Genomic DNA, 19491 nt, shown 5'->3' on the forward strand with positions numbered 1-19491 from the left:
GGTGAACTTATTCCAATAGCTATTATTTGTTCTGAATTTCAAATAAGTGTAACACAGTAAAATTCATTTAACATAAACATAGTATCATAATTTACTATGGTTTAGACGCTATCCCACATCTTATAGTGCTACAGAATCAATGTTATGAACCACTGCTCAAAATAGAATATCAATTGATAGAATGTTAAAAAAAAATAATTTTTTGTTATGCATACATACTACCAACCTCTTCCCCTATTTTAAACCCAGCGTTCTTATGAAGAAATTAATTACTTAATGTTACATTGGCACATGTAAAATAATCTAAAATGGCTATCAAGCAATGATAGCACTAGTAGCGGACTTTCTTTTTACTACATGGACATCAGAGTTACATTCCATTTTGTCATTCATTTTTTGAATGTATTATTTGAAACAATTGCACAAAGAAGCAATACTCTCATGAGAAACTATCTAATATATGTATTTTTAAGATTTTATTTTTAAGTAATTTCTACACCCAACTATGGGGCTCGAACTTACAACCCTGAGATCAAAAGCCACATGCTCTACCAACTGAGCCAGCCAGGCCTCCAGTACCTAATAATAATTACTGCATATTGTTAGCACAGAACATCTAATATTTACTTCTATCTATTAATTATTAACTTACTATATTATTTTTATAGTAAAATAGGTGGCATAATGCGTGGTTATGATATTTCTTACAGATTGCAGAGGATGTATTATGTTCTCTTTTAAGGATAAGCAAAGAAAATATTTACCCTCATTTCTGGTTCTATCCGTAAACAGTAAGGTTGATTCTGATACTGCTGAATTTCTCCAGTAATTTCAGCTACTTTCCTCCTCTTACTGAAATTGATTAAATCTTTCCCTTTCTTTTTTAAAAAATCATTATTCCCTTCTTCAGTTTTCAGAATATTTGTTAAATATATTCCTAGTAAAAAAAAGTATTTGAAGTTATAAAATTTGTTACTTAATCAACCATTTGAAAAAACAACTGTTCTAATAAAGTTGAAAGACATCCTATAATCCAGCAATTCTACCCCTAAAATGTTAAGTCTCTGATAGGCGTATTAATCAATTTTACATTAGGAATTTTTTTAACATGGGAAGAATTAAAAATAAAAAGAAAATTAGGGTTTAGAAAAGGCTTAATTTCTTTCTTAGACTAATAGCCTAAAATAAAAGGATTCATTCACAAAGTCTAAATTATAAGTGTTATATATGTTCTAACCATTTTAATATTTGATTATAAATATTTAATGCCAATGATCTTAAATAATGATCAATAAATAAATTTTAAGCCAATTCTGGTGATAAGACTACAGATTTATAAACTAACCCTCTGTTTTCCCAAAGCCCATAATTTAGATAGAAAAAGAATTATTCCTCACTCTGGGATAGTAAGAAAGTTTTTAGCTCCTTTTTCATACATAATTATGGGTTCATTTAAATCAGTAGCTCTCAATGGGGGGGACAATTTTCTCCTATAGGGGATATTTGGGATTGGCTAGAGATGTTTTTGGTTAACATAACTGGTTGTGTATGTGTGTGTATACACAGGCATACATGTTTGTTCAAAATTCCTATGTTGAAATCCTAATGCCCAATGTGATAGTATTAGGAGATGGGGTCTTCAGGAAGTGCTTAAATCATGAAGATGGAGCCCTAGTGAATGGGATTAGTGCTTTTATAGAAAGACTCTACAGAGCTCCTTACAACAACTCTATGAGATAATTTTTATAACCTTATGTTAAAGACAGGGAAGTAGAGACTTTAAGTTTTATTTATCAATATGAACAGCTACTATCTGAGATACGCTCAGTTATAAAAATTGGGACAATCTGCCTTTAAAGGCTGGTATCTCTTGGCTACAAAAAACTGTACCTAAAATGTAAGCATAAATCTATATTTAGTAACTTACCAAAAAAAGGCACACAAGGTGGATTGATTGACTTAAGTTTTACTAGATATTTTTTAAAGTGATCTTGACTTAATTCCACAGCTTCATCCAAAATTCTCCTTTTTCTTTCCTGCAATGCCTTTAAAATATATAAAGTGAATATAATTTGTTTTTTACAATTAAATCATATTTTATGAACACAGAGTTTGGAATTTTATAAAATTCTGCAAATATCTGAAAAATAACTTTTTAAATTAAGGATGTGTAGTATTTCTTTCTGTACTTGCCTGAAATCATTTATCTATAAATATAAAACTTTTTAGTTTTTTTGATGTCAATTAGATGATTAAGCAATAAAAAATTCTTCCCAAGACCTTATTAGTTATATTTCTGATTAGCCAGAGTTTCAAGTTATAGCTATAGGAGAGAAATGTCCCAAAGCATTAAAATATTTTTGTATTTTCTACTGAAAGGTCTTTTGGGGTTAAGGGTAAGATTTTGCTAAGGAGGAGAAGGGTGTGGGAGGGAGAGAAGAATTGAATGAAAATTTAGTAAAGCAAGTAAGCAGAGTCATTTCTTTTATATTTCATTATTACATTTGTTACAAATTAATTTATTTGTAACCTTGTAAGTACACACACACACACACACACACACACAGGGCAAACTTTATACTTGACAGAAACTGTTCAATGCATTTCCTTTAACTTAAGGAAAAAGCAAAGGTGACTGCATTGTTAACTTTTATTCAGTACTATACAGAAGTCCTAACTAGCATGAACAAAAAAAATAAAGTTCTAGAAAATGAAAAGAAAAATTGTCAGTATTCACAGAGGAAATAACTGTCTGTGAAGAAATAAATCTACATATAGAGTATTAATCAGAGAATTTAGCAAAGTTTCTGGATATAAAACTAATAGGCAAAAATCAATTGCATTTTTAGATATCATCAATAAAGAAAACAAGATATTAAAAAATATTCTAATATAAATCTAACAAAAAGGTATGAGATCTTCATGAAGAAAACCATAAAACTTTATTAAATGAATCAATAAATGGAGAGATACACATGATCATGGTTTGGAAAACTCACTGTAAAATTGTCAGTTCTTCATCAATTGAACCAACTGCAATTTATATAACCAATGCAATTCCCATCAAACTGTCAATAAATGTATGGAAGCAACTGGCTAGCCAGCCATATGGAACAAAACATGAAATTTAACTTCAACCTCACTCCATACTGAAAACTTATTTCCAGCTATGGCGGCGTACCTGGGTGGCTCAGTCAGTTGGGCGTCCAACTTTGGCTCAGGTCATGATCTCACTGCTGGTGGGTTTGAGCCCCACAAGGGGCTCTATGCTGACAGCTCAGAGCCTGGAGCTTGCTTCTATGTCTCCCTCTATCTCTTCCCCTTCCCCACTCAGGCTCTCTCTTTCTCTCTCTCTCTCTCTCCCCCCCCCCCCCGCCAAATAAATAAACATTTTAAAAAATGTAATAAAAACTTATCTTCAGCTGGATTAAGGACTTAATGTGAGAGACAAAACATTAACATATTAGAGGAAGATCAATTAAACAAGACACCCAAAAGCACAAATTATAAAAGACAAAATAAATAAATTTGACTACATTAAGAACTTTTTTCATCAAAATACATTTAAAAAAAGGTGAAAAGGGAAGATCTGACAAGAGATATTATCACACACTAACTGACAAAAGACTAAGTTCCAGTATATAAGAGAACTCATACAGATTCAAAAGAAAAACTCAACAATTAAAAAGTCAAAAAATTTCCATAAGAAGAAATACAAAGAACCAATAAATGTTTAAAAAGAGGTTCAAACTCATTAGAAATCAGGGGCTTATCAACCAAAACCACAAGACTAGAAAATGAAAAGGACTGACAATGTCAGTACTGGTGAGAATGTAAAACAACCAGAACTCACACATTTCTGGTGGGAGTATAAACTGGTACAATTACTTGGGAAAACAATTTGGCATTTTCTAGTATAGCTAATGATACCCATATCCTATCATCTAGTAGTTCTAGGTAAATAACAGAGAAATTTGTGCATGCATGCACTAGGATTTATTTAGAGAATGTTCATGGCACCATAACTGATAATAGCCTCACACTGGAAACATGCAAATGGCCATTAACTAATGAATAAATAAATAAAGTTTGGTAAATTTATTCTTATAATATGATACAGCTATGAAAAAGAATGAACTATAGCAGCAAGAAACAACCTGGATGAATTTTTTTTTTAAGTTTATTTATTTGGACAGAGAGAAAAAGAGAGCGTGAGCAGGGTAGGGGCAGAGAGAGAGGGAGAGAAAGAATCCCAAGCAGGTTCCACGCTATCAACACAGAGCCTGATGCGGGGCTCTATCTCACGAACCGTGAGATCTTGACCTGAGCCAAGATCAAGAGTTGGATGCACAAATGACTGTGCCACTCAGGTGCCCCAATCTGGATGAATTTTAGGAAGATAATGTTGCATAAAAAAAGCATTTGAAAAACTATATTCATATATAATTAAGAAATATGCAAAATGAAATAGTACATTGTTTAGAGATACAAATAATAAAACTATAGGAAAATAATAAGCAACAAAATTCAGAATGGTAATTGGCTCTGAACGGATGAAAAAGGAGATGGAATTGGGAGTTCTTAAATTGGATACCAGGTATACAGGTGTTGTTTGTATTTTTATTCTTTCGGCTTTAGACATATTTTATAAATATTGTTCTATACCTAATATTAAGAGACTAAAACTTAAACCTCTCAAAATAAATACATTACACTTTAGAGTTTTTCAAAGTCAGAATTAAAATTATTAATCTATTAAATAGATTAATATTTGGCAATAATCAACTGTTAATATCCTTCATATATGAAAAATTCATACAAATAAATAAAATGCAAACACCCAAATAGAAAAATACATACACGAAAGCAGTTTGCCTTCCACTCCCCTCTAATCATAACCAACTGAAAGAACCAATGTTAAGAAAAGAGTATGTATCTTTCCATACTCTTCTCAATGCTCATACAATTCCATTAACATGTTTAGGGTTTGCTCTGTTTTGTTACATAAAAATGAAATCGTATAATACTCATTGTTCTAAAGTTTTTCCCCTGTAATATTACAAATATTATTTTAAGACAATACACAGATCCTCCTCACTTTTTTTCTAGAGCTGAATAGTATTCTACACTGTTGGTGTAGAACAATGTATTCAAGTCATTCTATTTATGGACATACAGGTTGTTTCTACTACTAGTAGTACTACTACTACTAGTGGTTTTCTGCTACTACAATTAACGCTGCAGAAACTACATCTTTGTACATTAACCGTACAGTCTGGCACTTTTATTTCTGGATCCAAGAGTATGTGTTTTGTAACATATACTTTCTGTATCTTCTGAATTTTCTATAACAAACACTAAACATGTACTCTTATATATAATTAAAAAAACCAAATTTTAAGTTTTAGAAAGACTTCTCTCCACGTTCCTCTTTCTTTGACTGTATACATTAAACTAAAGGTAATTGAAGTAATTTGTATACTTATACTTAAAATGCTTGTCATTTATTTGAAACAATCGATGTGTCACTGGAAAAATCCGTTTGGAACTTCATTACATTTAAGCAGCATATTAAACAGAGTCTCAAGTCTCACATTCCTTGAAGAATCCTAGGCTTACCAGTGTATACTGATATATTTAAGGGAATAAGATGATTTATAAAGGATTCATTCAAAACTACTGGTGGTAGAAGCAGTGTCTTTTACATCAATTGTATCTCCCCCCCAAAAAAGATAAAATATTTAAGCCTAAAACTTACCTCAAAAGTATGGTCTAGTCTGTACACTGACACTGAATTTACTGCACTGACTATCTCCAGTACACCATTGAAATTATTCAAATCTTGAAAAACTTGCAGAATTTCTATAATTCTACTTAGTACTGCCACCCGTTCCTCAAAATTTTCTGCTTCCACAATGCACCTAACCAAAAAAATAAAAATAAAAAAAATCATGGCTTAAAATGCAATTATGCAATTTCCTCGCCTCATGTAGAAAAGAAGAAATGTATTTTTAGCCAGAATTTAAGCTTATAGATGACTTCTATTATGATTATTAAGAAGTAATAAGACAGAATAAGTAAACACTCACTTTTCAAACCAGAGGGTGAGATTTGTGGTATGGCGAATCATTTTTAATAAATTTGGAGAATTTATTTCTTTATCTTCTTTGGTCCACACACTCCCTACAAGTTCAGAAGGCTGGACTTTCCTGTGGAACCAAAAATCAATCCAACTTAACTTACAAATGATTAGTATCAAAATTATTTAAAGATCTCCTAAAACTTAGTAAGGAAAAGACAACCCAAAAGATAGATGGACAACATATAAACAGGTTTAAATCACAGAGGACTGGACCCAAATAGTCACATAAACATGAAAAAATATTTTATCTCTTATTCAGGGAGAAGAACATTAAACTACAACAAAATGCCATTTCACTCCTGTCTAACAAAAGTCTAATGATACCAAATGGGTAAAGATGTGAAAAAAACACCTTTCCAACACTAATGTGCAAGTGAAAACTATAACAATCACCTTGTAAATAAATTTAGCAATTTCTCAAAATACTGAAGATATACATATTCAATTACCCCACAATTCTATCTAGGTATATATTCTAGATACACCAGGTTATAAGAAAACATGAATAAGAATATTCAGTGAAGCAGTCATTATTTCCAAGAGTGAAAAATCACAAACAACCTAGAGGTTCATCATCAAGAGACTAGATAAATTATGGAGCATTCATATAATGGAATATCACACAGTAATTAGAATAAGCAAACTAGAGCTATATTCACCAACTTGAATACCAGAAACAATTTAAGTGCAAAATATGTTGCAGAATGATACATAAGTATAAACTATTTTAAATCTGCAAAACAATATTATATACTGTTGATCAATGTGTGTATGTATATAAATTATAAAGACATACATAAGAACAATAAACACCAAATAAAGGATAGTGGTTATTGGGAGAAAGAAGAGGAATGGAATTGAGAGGAATTAGTGTAAGGATTTCATTTTTGTAATGCTTTCGTTGTTCATGAGCTCTCCTTATGTAATTTTCTACATTTTTTAAATACATTTTTTACTTCATTAAAAAACCGGACATAAAAGCAGATTAAATCATTGTATACAGTCAGTCAGGATTACATATTTAAAAAATTGACCAGTGGCATACCCAACAATGTCCTACAGACATGGCTATTAATTAATTAAAAAAAGGTTTTTAATCAGTAGATTCAAGTATACATGGATACTTGCTAACAGTTTTTAAAATAAGTTTTCTTATGTGGTTCTATTATTTCACCAGAAATTCAGTTTACAGTGTCATCGTTTTACATGTTAGTCTTAATCCATAATACACATATCACTTAACAAACCTATTTTCTGTGTTCTGAAGGCAGGTCCACATAGAGCTAAGTGTTTTTGTTTTGTTTCTGATGTCCACTCATGTAACAGTTACTTTATGAGGAAAAACTTGATACAGTACTATTTGCTTTTTAATCTCATGTAACAAGTCCCTCATTCCTACCTTTACAAAAGCAAAAAACAACCTGAACTCCAAATTACTTAAAATACAACACAACACTCTGAATCAGATGTTGACAACTTCTGATGTGTGTGCTAAATTCTGAATGGCACAGCCAGGGCGAACCAGAAGCCCAATTCTAAAGAAGGAAAAGTTTTTATCTCTGCTGCCTTCCTACCTTCTCCATTAGCACTAAATTTTGTATATTCTTGCTTTTCCCTTTAAAAAAAAATGGCTGCCAACAGGATAACTTCTTAAAGGTATTTGTATTTTGGAAGGGATTCCTAAATGCAGAAAAGTTTTTGATGGAATGATAGTGGTGGGAGGTCATTTTTTGACAGAGTTGGGGGAGGATGCAGTTACCTGCAAGGCCTGTACTCTTCATAGGAGCCTGGGTTGTAAATGAAAGAAGAAAGCTTAAATTAGGAAGAAGACAGAATAGGGCTAATGTAATGGGAAAGGGACAGTGGTTTAAAAAAAGATGGTAGAGGAAGAAGTTGATAAAAGCAAGCTGAAAGGAGAGAAGACTATAGTTAGAAGCTGCTTGAATTAGTAATTTTGAAATAAGAATGATTTGGAGTGATAACAAGATATGGAATATGACCACGAGAGGTGTTTTGATTTGGAGTGGAGAATGACATTGGAAGTGATGAAACCATGAAACTGTAAAGGTTAGGCTGTGAATGGGTGATCTGCATGGATACAGGGTAATGGCAGGAAGTGTTTTACAAGTAAAGACATGATGGGATACAGATCAAAGTAAACAGCCAAGCACATTTCTAACGAATTTCACAAATGAAAGAAAGTGGTTCAGAAGTTTTAAGCATGGGTCATCATCACACTTAATAACTTTTCTTTAAAGTAAATATGAATTTTTAACTTAAATAGAGGGGCAGAGGGAGGACAGAGGATCTGAAGTGGGCTCTGTGTTGACAGCAGAGCCCAACATGGGGCTCGAACTCACAAGCTGTGCGTGAGATCATAACCTGAGCTGAAGTCAGATGTTTAACCAACTGAACCACCCAGATGCCCCTTAAGTTAATACTGACTTCAAACAGCTGAAATACTTAAGACTCCTTTCAAAAAATAATGGAATCTTTATTCTTCTAAAAATTTTGTTATTCAATTGCCTAGCAAACCTAACTCAAACTCCAAATTAAAATTTTGATTATGTAGAACCTGAAAAAAGAAAATAAAGCTTGTCTGACTCAATATTCTATTTACTCAGCTGCCTTTAAGAGTCTACCAATCCATACTGACTGATTTAGTTGAACCAACTCCAACTAAAGCAATCTGAGAAAGTATCAGGAGCAGAAGCTGGGTGACTGCCTTGAAAGTGTTGCTATTCTGCTGCATAGTTTCTCTCCACCACTACTCTAGTGAAGGATTTCTAGGACCTACTCTAGGCCTAAACAGCAATATGAGACTTTTATCTATAGAAAAAAATTGTAGTTAAAAACTGTGCTGTGAGCTTTCTTCCAAGCCCACAAGAAGACATGAGGCATTTTTTTAAAAAAATTTCTTTTAATCTTTATTTATTTTTGAGAGAGAGACAGAGTGTGAGCAGGGGAGGGGCAGAGAGAGAGGGAGACACAGAATCCAAAGCAGGCTTCAGGCCCTGAGCCATCAGCACAGAGCCTGACGCGGGGCTCGAACCCATGAACCGTGAGATCATGACCTAAGCCGAAGTCGGATGCTCAACCAACTGAGCCACCCAGGCACCCCGACATGAGGCATTTTTAAGCATTCATAAATAATTTGCAAAATGTTCTGAAAATAGACAGAGGTATGTTTAAGATTCTTGAAAACAGCAGCAAATGAACATTAATTGTTTACCTGTAGAGATCAGATTCCAAAAGTGTCAGCTGACGTGCAATTTCTATTGGATGAAGTGTCATAAGATCAAATGTTTCAAACTGTCCTGGTCTGCTAATATGCCATTCAATTGGTGGAGGTGGACTCTCAAAGGTAATATTATGGCTTATTCCATTTGCCTGAGCTTGTTTCTTCCTCTTGATGATCTTAGCAATTGACTCTACCCACTTCTTCATAGCTTTCCCTATGTTTGTGTTGCAGAGTACAAATAAAAAAATACCTTTTACTTGACAGACTGACTGCAAATCTTTGTATAATCTCTGATCTTCACCCAGCTTCAATAATTATCAACTCATGGCCAATTTTGGTTTCATCTAACCCCACTCATGCCCTCCCTCCACCCCCCATGTTATTGTGAAACAAGTATATCATATTATTTCATTTGTATTTAAGTATGTATCTAAAAAATTAAACACTTTTTTTAAATGACCACAATACCATTATCATATATAAAAATGACAATAACTTAATATCATCAAATCTAATTAGTGCTCAGATTTCCCTGATTCTCTCATAAATGCTTTCTAATAGTTGGTTTCTTTGAAATAGGGTTTTAACATGAACTATAAATTGCACTGAGTCAGTGTCTCAAATCTCTTTTCATCAATCTACAGTCTCTCCTTTTCTCTCTCATTTTTGCTTGCAATTCACTTGTTAAAATGGAATCATCTGCCTTGTGGTATTTCCCAAGTCTGAATTTTTCCAATTGTTTTTGTGGTATCTCTGTTCCCTTTTTTTTCTGTAAATCATACACACAGAGATGTGATACGATATAGGATCAATTTTTTGACATGAATACTTGCACGAATAGTTCCAACAGCCAGCATATAATGTCCAGTTACTTCTCTTGTTACAATATTATTAGGGAGTTGAAAAATAGTAATATTCTAATTCTATCATTCCTTCTCTGTTTATTAGTTAAAATATTTTTATAAAAAGAAACTTTCCCTCATCACTATTTGGTTATGCTGTGGTATAACTTACTTCAGAAAGGCCTTACGACATCAACTTTAGACATTAACATAACCCTTTATTTGCTTTATTCTAATACATATATGTATTTTATTTTTTTATTTTAGAGAGAGAGAAAGAGTGAGTGTGAGTGGGGGAGAGGGACAGAGGGAGAGAGAGACAATCTTAAGCAGGTTGCACACTTAATGCAGAGCCCAACACTGGACTGGATCCCATGACCCTGGGATCATGACCCGAGCCAAAATCAAAAGTCAGATGCTCAATCCACTGAGCCACCCAGGTGCCCCTACATATATGTATTTTAGGAGTTTCTTAGATCATATATAATTTAGTGTCCTCATTAAGAAAATAATATAAAAAAATTAATTTACTACCAAAAACAAGTATCAAGGCACACATGATGATAATGTATCTTAAACATCTCAAAGCTGAAACAAAGGAATCACAGTCTCTATTTTAAATAAAATCCCCCTTAAGTAAAAACAAGCAGGAGAGAAGTTAGGTTTAAACTATTCTTAATTAGTGCCTTATACTGTTAGATAAATGATCTTGATTCAATAATATACATTTGCTTAAATGTTCATGGTGCAGAATTTAATTTCATGGGCTGTGCTCTGAAACTTCAGATAGGAAAGTCCTATCTTTCACGTGCTAAAAATATACAAAGACTTTTCCAGAAGAAGTAAATATCACTTTGAAAAGCTGTTAACCATTCAAAACTAAAGAATAAGATTAAGGAGAACACGAAAATAGATAAAATTAGTTGAAAGAATGGAAACCTTGAGATAAAATTTTAAATGTTTATTAAAGAAGACTTGTAACTTCTTTTAAAGAAAGATTCTCCTAAAAAACTTGAAAAGGTAAGGTTCTCAGACTTCCAGTGGCTCTAACATGTGAGTTCCTTAGAGTCTATAAACCATACCAAATGTTATTTCAACTGTTAAAATACATAAAATAGTTTAGCTTATTTAAAAGTCAAATTTAAAAATCAACTCATGTGCAACATAAGATTCAATCAAACCTTTAAATAATATACCTCTTACACTTGAAATGAAGGATTCTAGTCTCTCAAGCAACTCCAAATCTCTTTCAAAGTCATAAAAATGATGTTCAACCCAGTGCCGAAACACATTTAAGATCCTAAAAAAAAATGGAAAGAAACACATTTTAGCAAAACCTAAGCTTCTTCTACTTCTCTAATATCATAGTGACAACTTTATATACAAAGGCCAATATAACACTCAGAGTCTCTCTATTTTGTATTTAGTTAAAACCTTAAGTACTTCAATGATGTGAAAACCGGTCTCAAGACTAATTTATTGTTTTAAAATTATACTTTAAAAATATTTATAAGCATAAAAATTGAAGTTTCCATATTTAACCACCCCTTTATGCTTAGGAAAAGTAACTTTTCTTTATAGATATGTAGAAAATTCATCTTCTGTACAGTACAAACACTATTTTAAATTCTTAAATTGAAAAGGATTTTTTTTAAAGATCTAAATTGATATATTTTTCACATAAAATGGCAAATCAAATAAGATTAGTGTATTTGTTTCTAAACTCAAGTGCTATCATCAGACTTCTGTTATCTACAGTTATGCCCACATTTCCTTATTTTATGTCAAGATAAAAATATTTCTGACAGAGCTGTTTTGTTTTGTAGTACCTCAAAAATGACTCTTACAACCTTGCAAACAGAGATTTAATCTATCTGTATAAATATAACATTATATATAACAAATATAACACTACATAATGATAGTGTAAATTAATTACTTTAGAATTTTTTCTTCATTATTTTAAAAAATGACCATTTGTAGGTTAGCTTCCCTCCCCCCCCAACCCCACCCGACTTTAGTTTTTCTCCCAGGCTAAGAAAAAACTTTAAATTCCCAATCTCTGTCATGTTATCTATAATTAAACAATCTTAAGTTACTGTGTGCCTGGTAGACTCGGTGGCTTAGAAAATATTTCAAAGAAACAAAACTGTTAACTTCTAGTTCACACTTAGGTCAATCTGTTGCCAATTTCTGTCCTTCATAATTTCTACAGCAGCTAATGTAATTTTAAAATTAGTATCATGTACAGGAAAAAAAATCTCATAATTAGACTTCATCAAAATTAAAAACTTCCATTGACCAAAAGACATTATTAAGAAAATGTAAACAGATGGGGCACCTGGGTGGCTAACTCAGTTAAGCGTCTGACTTCCAATTGGGTCATGATCTCACAGCTCGTGAGTTCGAGCCCTGCATCAGGCTCTGTGCTGAAAGCTTAGAGCCTGGAGCCTGCTTCAGATTCTGTATCTCCCTCTCTGTCTGCCCCTCCCCCACTAGTGCTCTGTCTTTCAAATATAAATAAATGTAAAAAAAAATTAAAAAAAAGAAAAATGCAAATTAAAACTACAAAGACATACCACTATACCCCACCAGTTCAGCTAAAATATAAAGACTGACATAACTAAATGTTGGTGAGGATATGGAGCAACTGGAACTCTCATACATTGGTGGTAAGAGTGTAATAAAGAACAATCACTTTGGGGAAAGATTCGGCAGTTTCTTTTAAAACCAAAAATATAAATACTCTACAAAGCTAGCCACTCCACTCTGAGTTATTTACCCAAGACATATGAAAAAATATATTCACAAAAGATTTATAAAATAAAGTTCATAGCAGCTTTATTCATAGTAATAAAAAACTGAAAAGAACCCAGGTGTCCTTCAGTGGGAAAAAAATTGTGGTATATTCATATTGCTACCTTAGCAATAAAACAGAAGAAACTACTGACACAAGCAAAAACATGCTCAGAAGCATGATGAGTGAAAAATGTCAGACACAAAAGAGTACATAAGAATCCGTTTATATGAAATTCTAAAACAGGTAAAACCAATCTGTGGAGGAAGATGAATAGTGCTTTGGGCAATGAGGACAAAAATTGATTAGAATGGGCATGAGGAAACTTTCTGAGGTGATGGGAACATTTATATCTTGAAAGGAGTTTGGATTATAGAGATGTATGTATTTGTTAAAATTCAACCAAAGTACATTTAAGATGTGATTGTTTTGGGGCTACTGGGGGGCAACTGGTTGAGCAACCAACTCGATTTTGACTCAGGTCTGAATCTTAGCTTATGAAATCAAGCCCCACATCAGGCTCTGTGCTGACAGCTCAGAGCCTGCTTGGGATTCTCTCTCCTCTTCTCTCCTACCCCTCTTCCACTCATGTGTGTGCATATGTATGCACATGTACTCACTCTCTAAATAAACTTAAAAAAAAGATGCAAAAGTACAATAAACAAATAATGCACTTTTAATGATATACAAATTGAAGTATTTAAGAAGTGTACTTTGAAATACATCCCCTAAATTTGACGATTAATGGACCAAAAGAAGAATAAATATATATGTGATAAAATAAATATAACAAAATTAACAGTAGATCTAGGTGGTGGATGTATGAACTCTCACTGTAAAATTCTCTCAAATTTCCTATGTTAAAAATTTTGCAATACAACAATAGAAATGTTACAATCGTTATAAAAATTACCATCATTGCTAAAAATCCTTTAATGTTTGTAGGACTGTTTTAAAAACTTGGCTTGTATTTCAAGGCCATCTTGAATTCCACCCCATTCATTCCATATAGTTAATACCATCTACTACTTCTTGCAATACATTGTCTTCATTTCTGTTGAGTCAGTTTCCTTACTTATTTTGTCTGCACACCATTCTCACTTTTGTCTTCTTGCCTTTGTTCATACTATTTCCCAGGACCTTGAATACCTATGGCCATTTTCTGCCTACCTAAATCCTATACACCCTTTAGGGGCACTCAGATTTACCTCTTCCAAGATGGCTTCCCCTAGCTAATCTTAGCTATTGCTCAAATTATATAGGGATATATTTTTTAAAGCCACTTAAACATTTAAAAGAGAATACATAACTATTATTACCGAACACAGAGCTCAAATTCACAACCCCAAAATCAAGAGTCGCATGCTCTGACTGAGCCAGCCAGGTACCCCTTAAATTTTTTACAGTTTTGGCTGAGAGTCATGTAGCTGGGAACTCTATCATTTCTCTGAAACTACATTCATTTGTGGCAATTATCCTGGAAAATAAATCATATACTCAGTTCCAAAGTTGTAATTTATTAGTTAGCAATAATCAAGGAATCTTAATATTTACAAAGAAAAAAATATTTAGATCATGTACAATTAGGGATTGTAAAGAAAGCTAGTCAAAGGAGCTTCCAATTTCCAATCTCAGTGGTATAAAAAACGAACACGGGCTTAAGAAGTCAGAATGGAGTCTGAAACCTGTCCTGCTGTTCTCTTTATATGACCTATCTCAAATTACTTTATCTTGCTAAGTTTCAATTTCCTCATATAAGTTTCAATTTCTTTCATATATAAAGTAGTAACTGTGTTATGAGGATGAGATAAAAACGATAAGGCATTTAGGTACACAGAGAGTACCTAACAGCTAGCAGCTGCTATTATCAATTAACATTTTTAGAAATTGCTGAAATGATTTTTTAGATGAAGTAATAAATGTCTGTTTTATGTGAGAATAATGGGGAAAGAGCTATAGATTCCATAAATATCATAAACTATAAAATAGCCCAGAATCACTAGATGATTACAAAGGAGGAGGAGCAAAGTTGACAGTAGGCACACTCACATAAAATTTTATAATTTTTACTTAATAGGTATCCTGGTATGTTAACTGTATATTGAAAATTGAACAGCACATAAAAAATAAAATACTCAGGCCAAACCTAAGTTGTACTGGTTGGACATATTCCTTGCGAAACCTTTTAAGGTCTGCACTGATTGGCTGTTCGCCTTTCTCTACTGCCAATTTATCTGCTTCAGTAGGTTCTGGCTCTGGAATTTCAAATCTAAGAAAAAAAAGAAGCAAAATGAGAGAAATTTTTTGTTTCATATACAAACGAAAAGGATTTAAAATACAACAGAAAAAATATTGTATTTAAGCAACTTTCTTTCCTATCATTTATGTGAAAAGTGCAATTACTGATAAACTTTCCCCGAAGTATTACATACTGTAAGAAATTGTTCTTTAGCTACACAGTAGGAAGGTTTAATATTCTTACTTTTATCAAAACAAGTTTGATAACTAGCACTGATCAATACAGAAAAGGTCAATTAAAAAGATCAAGCTATATAAAAATAATCTGTAAGGAGAAAAACTTTCTTAAATGATGTAACAGAATTGTTAATCTAATAATCTGTCCTTAATATTTATTTTGTTAAAATTAAAGTAGACATAAACTTCCTTAAATGACTATACATACAAGAGAAGGCCCAAACTGAATTTTAAACAATATTTGAAGAACACACTTAAGTAGATAAGGTAACAATCAAAGCTAAAACAAATAAAAGGAAACCTTGCCCAATCATAGGAAATATAGCTAAAATAGGAGTCTAAGAAATGTGCTTTCCTTATTTTGGACATGGAAATACAACTAACTAGATCTTCATAGCACATTACACTGATTCAGTCTGGTAAACTTAGTTTCACAGTACAACATAATGATACAGGTGAAGATGTAATTCTGGTATGTTAGGTTTTTATATGTGAAACAAAAATTATTTTGGAGCCCAGACACTATCTAAAGAGGAAAAATTCAATCCAAAACTTAGAGTTTTTAAAAAACTAATCATAATGAAGGAACTGTTAATTTTTTTACATATAATAAGACTTTAATTATGTTTTTAATAAGAATATTTATCTTTTGGAAAATGAAAATGAAAATATTTACAGATGAAATATGTTGCGTAGGATTTACTCCTAAATAATCCTGGGTTAGAGTATTGAAGTCAGTAGGGAAAGAGATGAAAAATGGGTTGATAATTACTGAAGCTGGATGATGAATAAATGGGGTTTACTGTACTCTTCCATTTATTCTTTTATATGGTTTGAAATTTTCTTTAGTAAAAAGTCTATTTTAAAGTGACAAGTAAAAAAGTCTCTTTTAAGGAAGTTTTTATTGCACCCCCAAAACTCATTTAAATACATACTCAAAATTGGGTCTTTTTGATTACCACTATAAATATTGCTATGATCTGAAGAGATCTTTTTTATAAAAGATATTTCAATGAGCACATTGTTTGAAGAGAACAGTAATACTACTAATTTAATGCCAAATATATTATGTTCAAAAACTAGCTGAGCACATACTAGGTCCCCATCACTTTGCAAGGAACAAAGTAGTTAACTTTTTATAAAGTGTTAAGTAAAATAAATATTTTTCTTACCGTTCAATCAGTAAGCTTAGTAATTCCTGTGGTTTACAAAATGAACGGTATGTAGTAAGAAAAGTACGGACAAAATTGGGATCTGAAAAGATAAAGAGTATAAAATGGGACGTATGTTCAATTTATTCAGTTTCATTAATTCAAAGTAGCATATTTTGGAGGACTTCCTTTTTTTCCCAATATTAATTTATTTTTGAGAGAGAGAGAGAGAGAGAGAGTGAGAGTGCACGCGTGAGAGCAGGAGAGGGGCAGAGACAGAGAGGGAGATACAGAATCTGAAACAGGTTCCAGGCTCTGAGGTGTCAGCAAAGAGCCTAATGTAGGGCTTGAACTCTGAACAATAAGATCGTGACCTCAGCAGAAGTCAGAAGCTTAACCTACTGAGCCACCCAGGTGCCCCTTTTCCTTTTTCTTTTTATTCTGGTTCCTCCCACCATGGTCTTCCTGCCAATTATGGGATTTATTTATTTTTAATTAAAAACAATTTTTAATGTTTATTATTTTTGAGGGACAGAGAGAGACAGAACACGAGCAGGGGAGGGGCAGAAAGAGAGGGAAACACAGAATCCACAGCAGGCTCCAGGCTCTGTCTGAACAGAGCCCGATGCAGGGCTCAAAACCCACAAACCGTAAGATCGTGACCTCAGCCAAAGTTGGATACTTAACCAACTGAGCCCCCCAGGCACCCCATGGTATTTCTTGATAAATGAGGACTGTTTTCCAATTTAAGAGTCATACAATTTTTATGAATATTTAATAATTAATGAAGTCAACAATATTATACATATATATTTTTAAGTTTATTTTCAGACAGAGAGAGAGAGAGAGAGAGAGAGAGAGAGAGAGAGCGCGCACAGTGGGGGATGGGCAGAGAGAGAGAGGGAAAGAGAGAAAATCCCAAGCAGGCTCCGCACTGTCAGTGCAGAGCCCGACATGGGGCTCAAACCCATGAACCGTGAGATCATGACCTGAGCCAAGTCAGACGCTTCACCAACTAAGCCACCCCATGTGCACCAACAATACTGTATTTTAGAGACATTTAATTAGTTATTTATTCCCTTTGATCCTATGGAATTCTTTTTATATTTTAGAAGCAATCCCTTTTTTTCCATGCCTCAAGCATTTTTTTCTTTTTGCTTCAAGTTTTTTAAAAAAATTCTAGTTAGTTAACATACAGGGTAATATTGGCTTCAGGAGTAGAATTTAGTGATTCATCACTTATGTACAAAAACTGGTGCTCATCACAAGCGGCAAACTTTTTTTTAAAGTTTGTTTATTTATTTATTTGGAGAGAGACAGCACAAGCAGGGAAGGAACAGAGAGGCGGGGCGGGGGGGGGGGGGCGGCGGGGGAGAGAGAATCCCAAGCAGGCCCTGTTCTGTCAGCACATAGCCAGATGTGGGGCTCGAACTCACAAACTGTGAGATCATGACCTGAGTCAAAATCAAGAGTCAGACGCTTAACAGACTGAGCCACTCAGGTGCCCCCAAAACGGCACAACCCAGGTAAGTAAGCATTTGTAATGAGTTTCACATACCTGCATACATATGATATGTTAACCTTTCAATTAATTTCACCACAGTTCCTCCTTTAATGATGGGAATTCCACTTCTACTTTGCAAGTTGTCTTCAAAAACAATGTTTTCCTCAGAGTCTTTTACCACAAAACGATACACTTCAGGACTTGGTAATCTCAATGGCTGCTCATTTTCTTCTTTCAGTAACACTGAATCTAGCATTCGATCTAGTGTACTACGGTAGTGAAGAGAAATAAGTGCGGCCATCCAATTATTTTTCTCTTCAGCAGACTTAGCAGCAAATATTATGCTGTTTTCATCTTTGGATACTATTTCAAAAGCATGTTTACACTCACAGGTATCTTCTTTATCACATATTTGTATTTTCCTCATGACAAATTTTTCTTTTAATCTGTATTCTGCACTACTGTAACCTGGAAGGCGTGACTGGCTATGATTGGGCTTACAGCTAATCATTAAGCCATCAAAGAGAAAAATATGCCGTTCATGTTTAGCACCAATTCGTGTCAATGGACCTTCCATAATGAATTCATTACAACACTGTCCAATATCTTTGCCTTCCCATCCATCTATGTTCTTCTGAATTTCATTCATTTTTTTAATAGCCAGATGCTTGCTTCTTAAGTGACGATTATAAAAAGGGCAAATAGGATCCCTAAAAAAAAAAAAAAAAGATAAATTTAGCTTTTTCAATGACTAAGCAATCCAAATTTCTTTAAGCTACCTCAAATCAAGTGATAAAAATATTAAATAATCAAACACTAGATTTTGCACTCAGCATTACTTCCTCCTACTAACTTTGCCACAACAGACACATGCCTCAATTTCATTATTGTGAAAGAAAAGTACTACAGAAACTATATTTCATTCCAAATGCCATAAGAACTAAAGTTACAAAGAATCCTAAATTTCTTCTATGACATACAAAAGTGACTATATTTAATAAAATTTTAAAAGATATACTATCTCAACAATATGACAATACCAATTAAATTTTTTTTTTAATTTTAGAGAGAGACAGGGAGAGAGAGTTTGAGTGGGGACAGAAGGTGGGGGAGAGAGGGAGAGAGAGAGCGAGAGAATCTCAAACAGGTTCCATACCCAGTGCAGAGCCCATCACAAGGCTTGATTCCAGGACCCTGAGACCATGACCTGAGCCAAAATCAAGAGCCGGACGCTCAAGTGACTGAGGCACCCAGGCGCTCCTGACAATGCCAATTTTAAACTCAAAGACCAAAAGAAAAATGTAAAACAAAAGTATAACTTTCAAGAATGCAATTATCA

General features: G+C 33.3%; 1 protein-coding gene across 5 annotated transcripts in view; it reads right to left on the reverse strand.

Moving 5' to 3' along the window:
- Positions 1-19491, reverse strand: part of SOS2 (SOS Ras/Rho guanine nucleotide exchange factor 2) — a 103420-nt gene that overhangs the window by 27420 nt on the left and 56509 nt on the right. For all 5 annotated transcript variants that reach the window (XM_042989650.1, XM_042989652.1, XM_042989653.1 and 2 more), the window contains 9 exons: positions 18207-18862; positions 16670-16751; positions 15169-15291; positions 11422-11525; positions 9375-9597; positions 6090-6209; positions 5759-5921; positions 1928-2045; positions 765-937 (listed from right to left, as the gene is read on the reverse strand). In XM_042989650.1, coding sequence (XP_042845584.1) covers positions 765-937; positions 1928-2045; positions 5759-5921; positions 6090-6209; positions 9375-9597; positions 11422-11525; positions 15169-15291; positions 16670-16751; positions 18207-18862 — 1762 coding nt within the window. The remainder of the gene's footprint in view (positions 1-764; positions 938-1927; positions 2046-5758; positions 5922-6089; positions 6210-9374; positions 9598-11421; positions 11526-15168; positions 15292-16669; positions 16752-18206; positions 18863-19491) is intronic.

The sequence above is a fragment of the Panthera tigris genome, chromosome B3 (genome assembly GCF_018350195.1).
Source record: "Panthera tigris isolate Pti1 chromosome B3, P.tigris_Pti1_mat1.1, whole genome shotgun sequence".
NCBI lineage: Eukaryota > Metazoa > Chordata > Mammalia > Carnivora > Felidae > Panthera > Panthera tigris.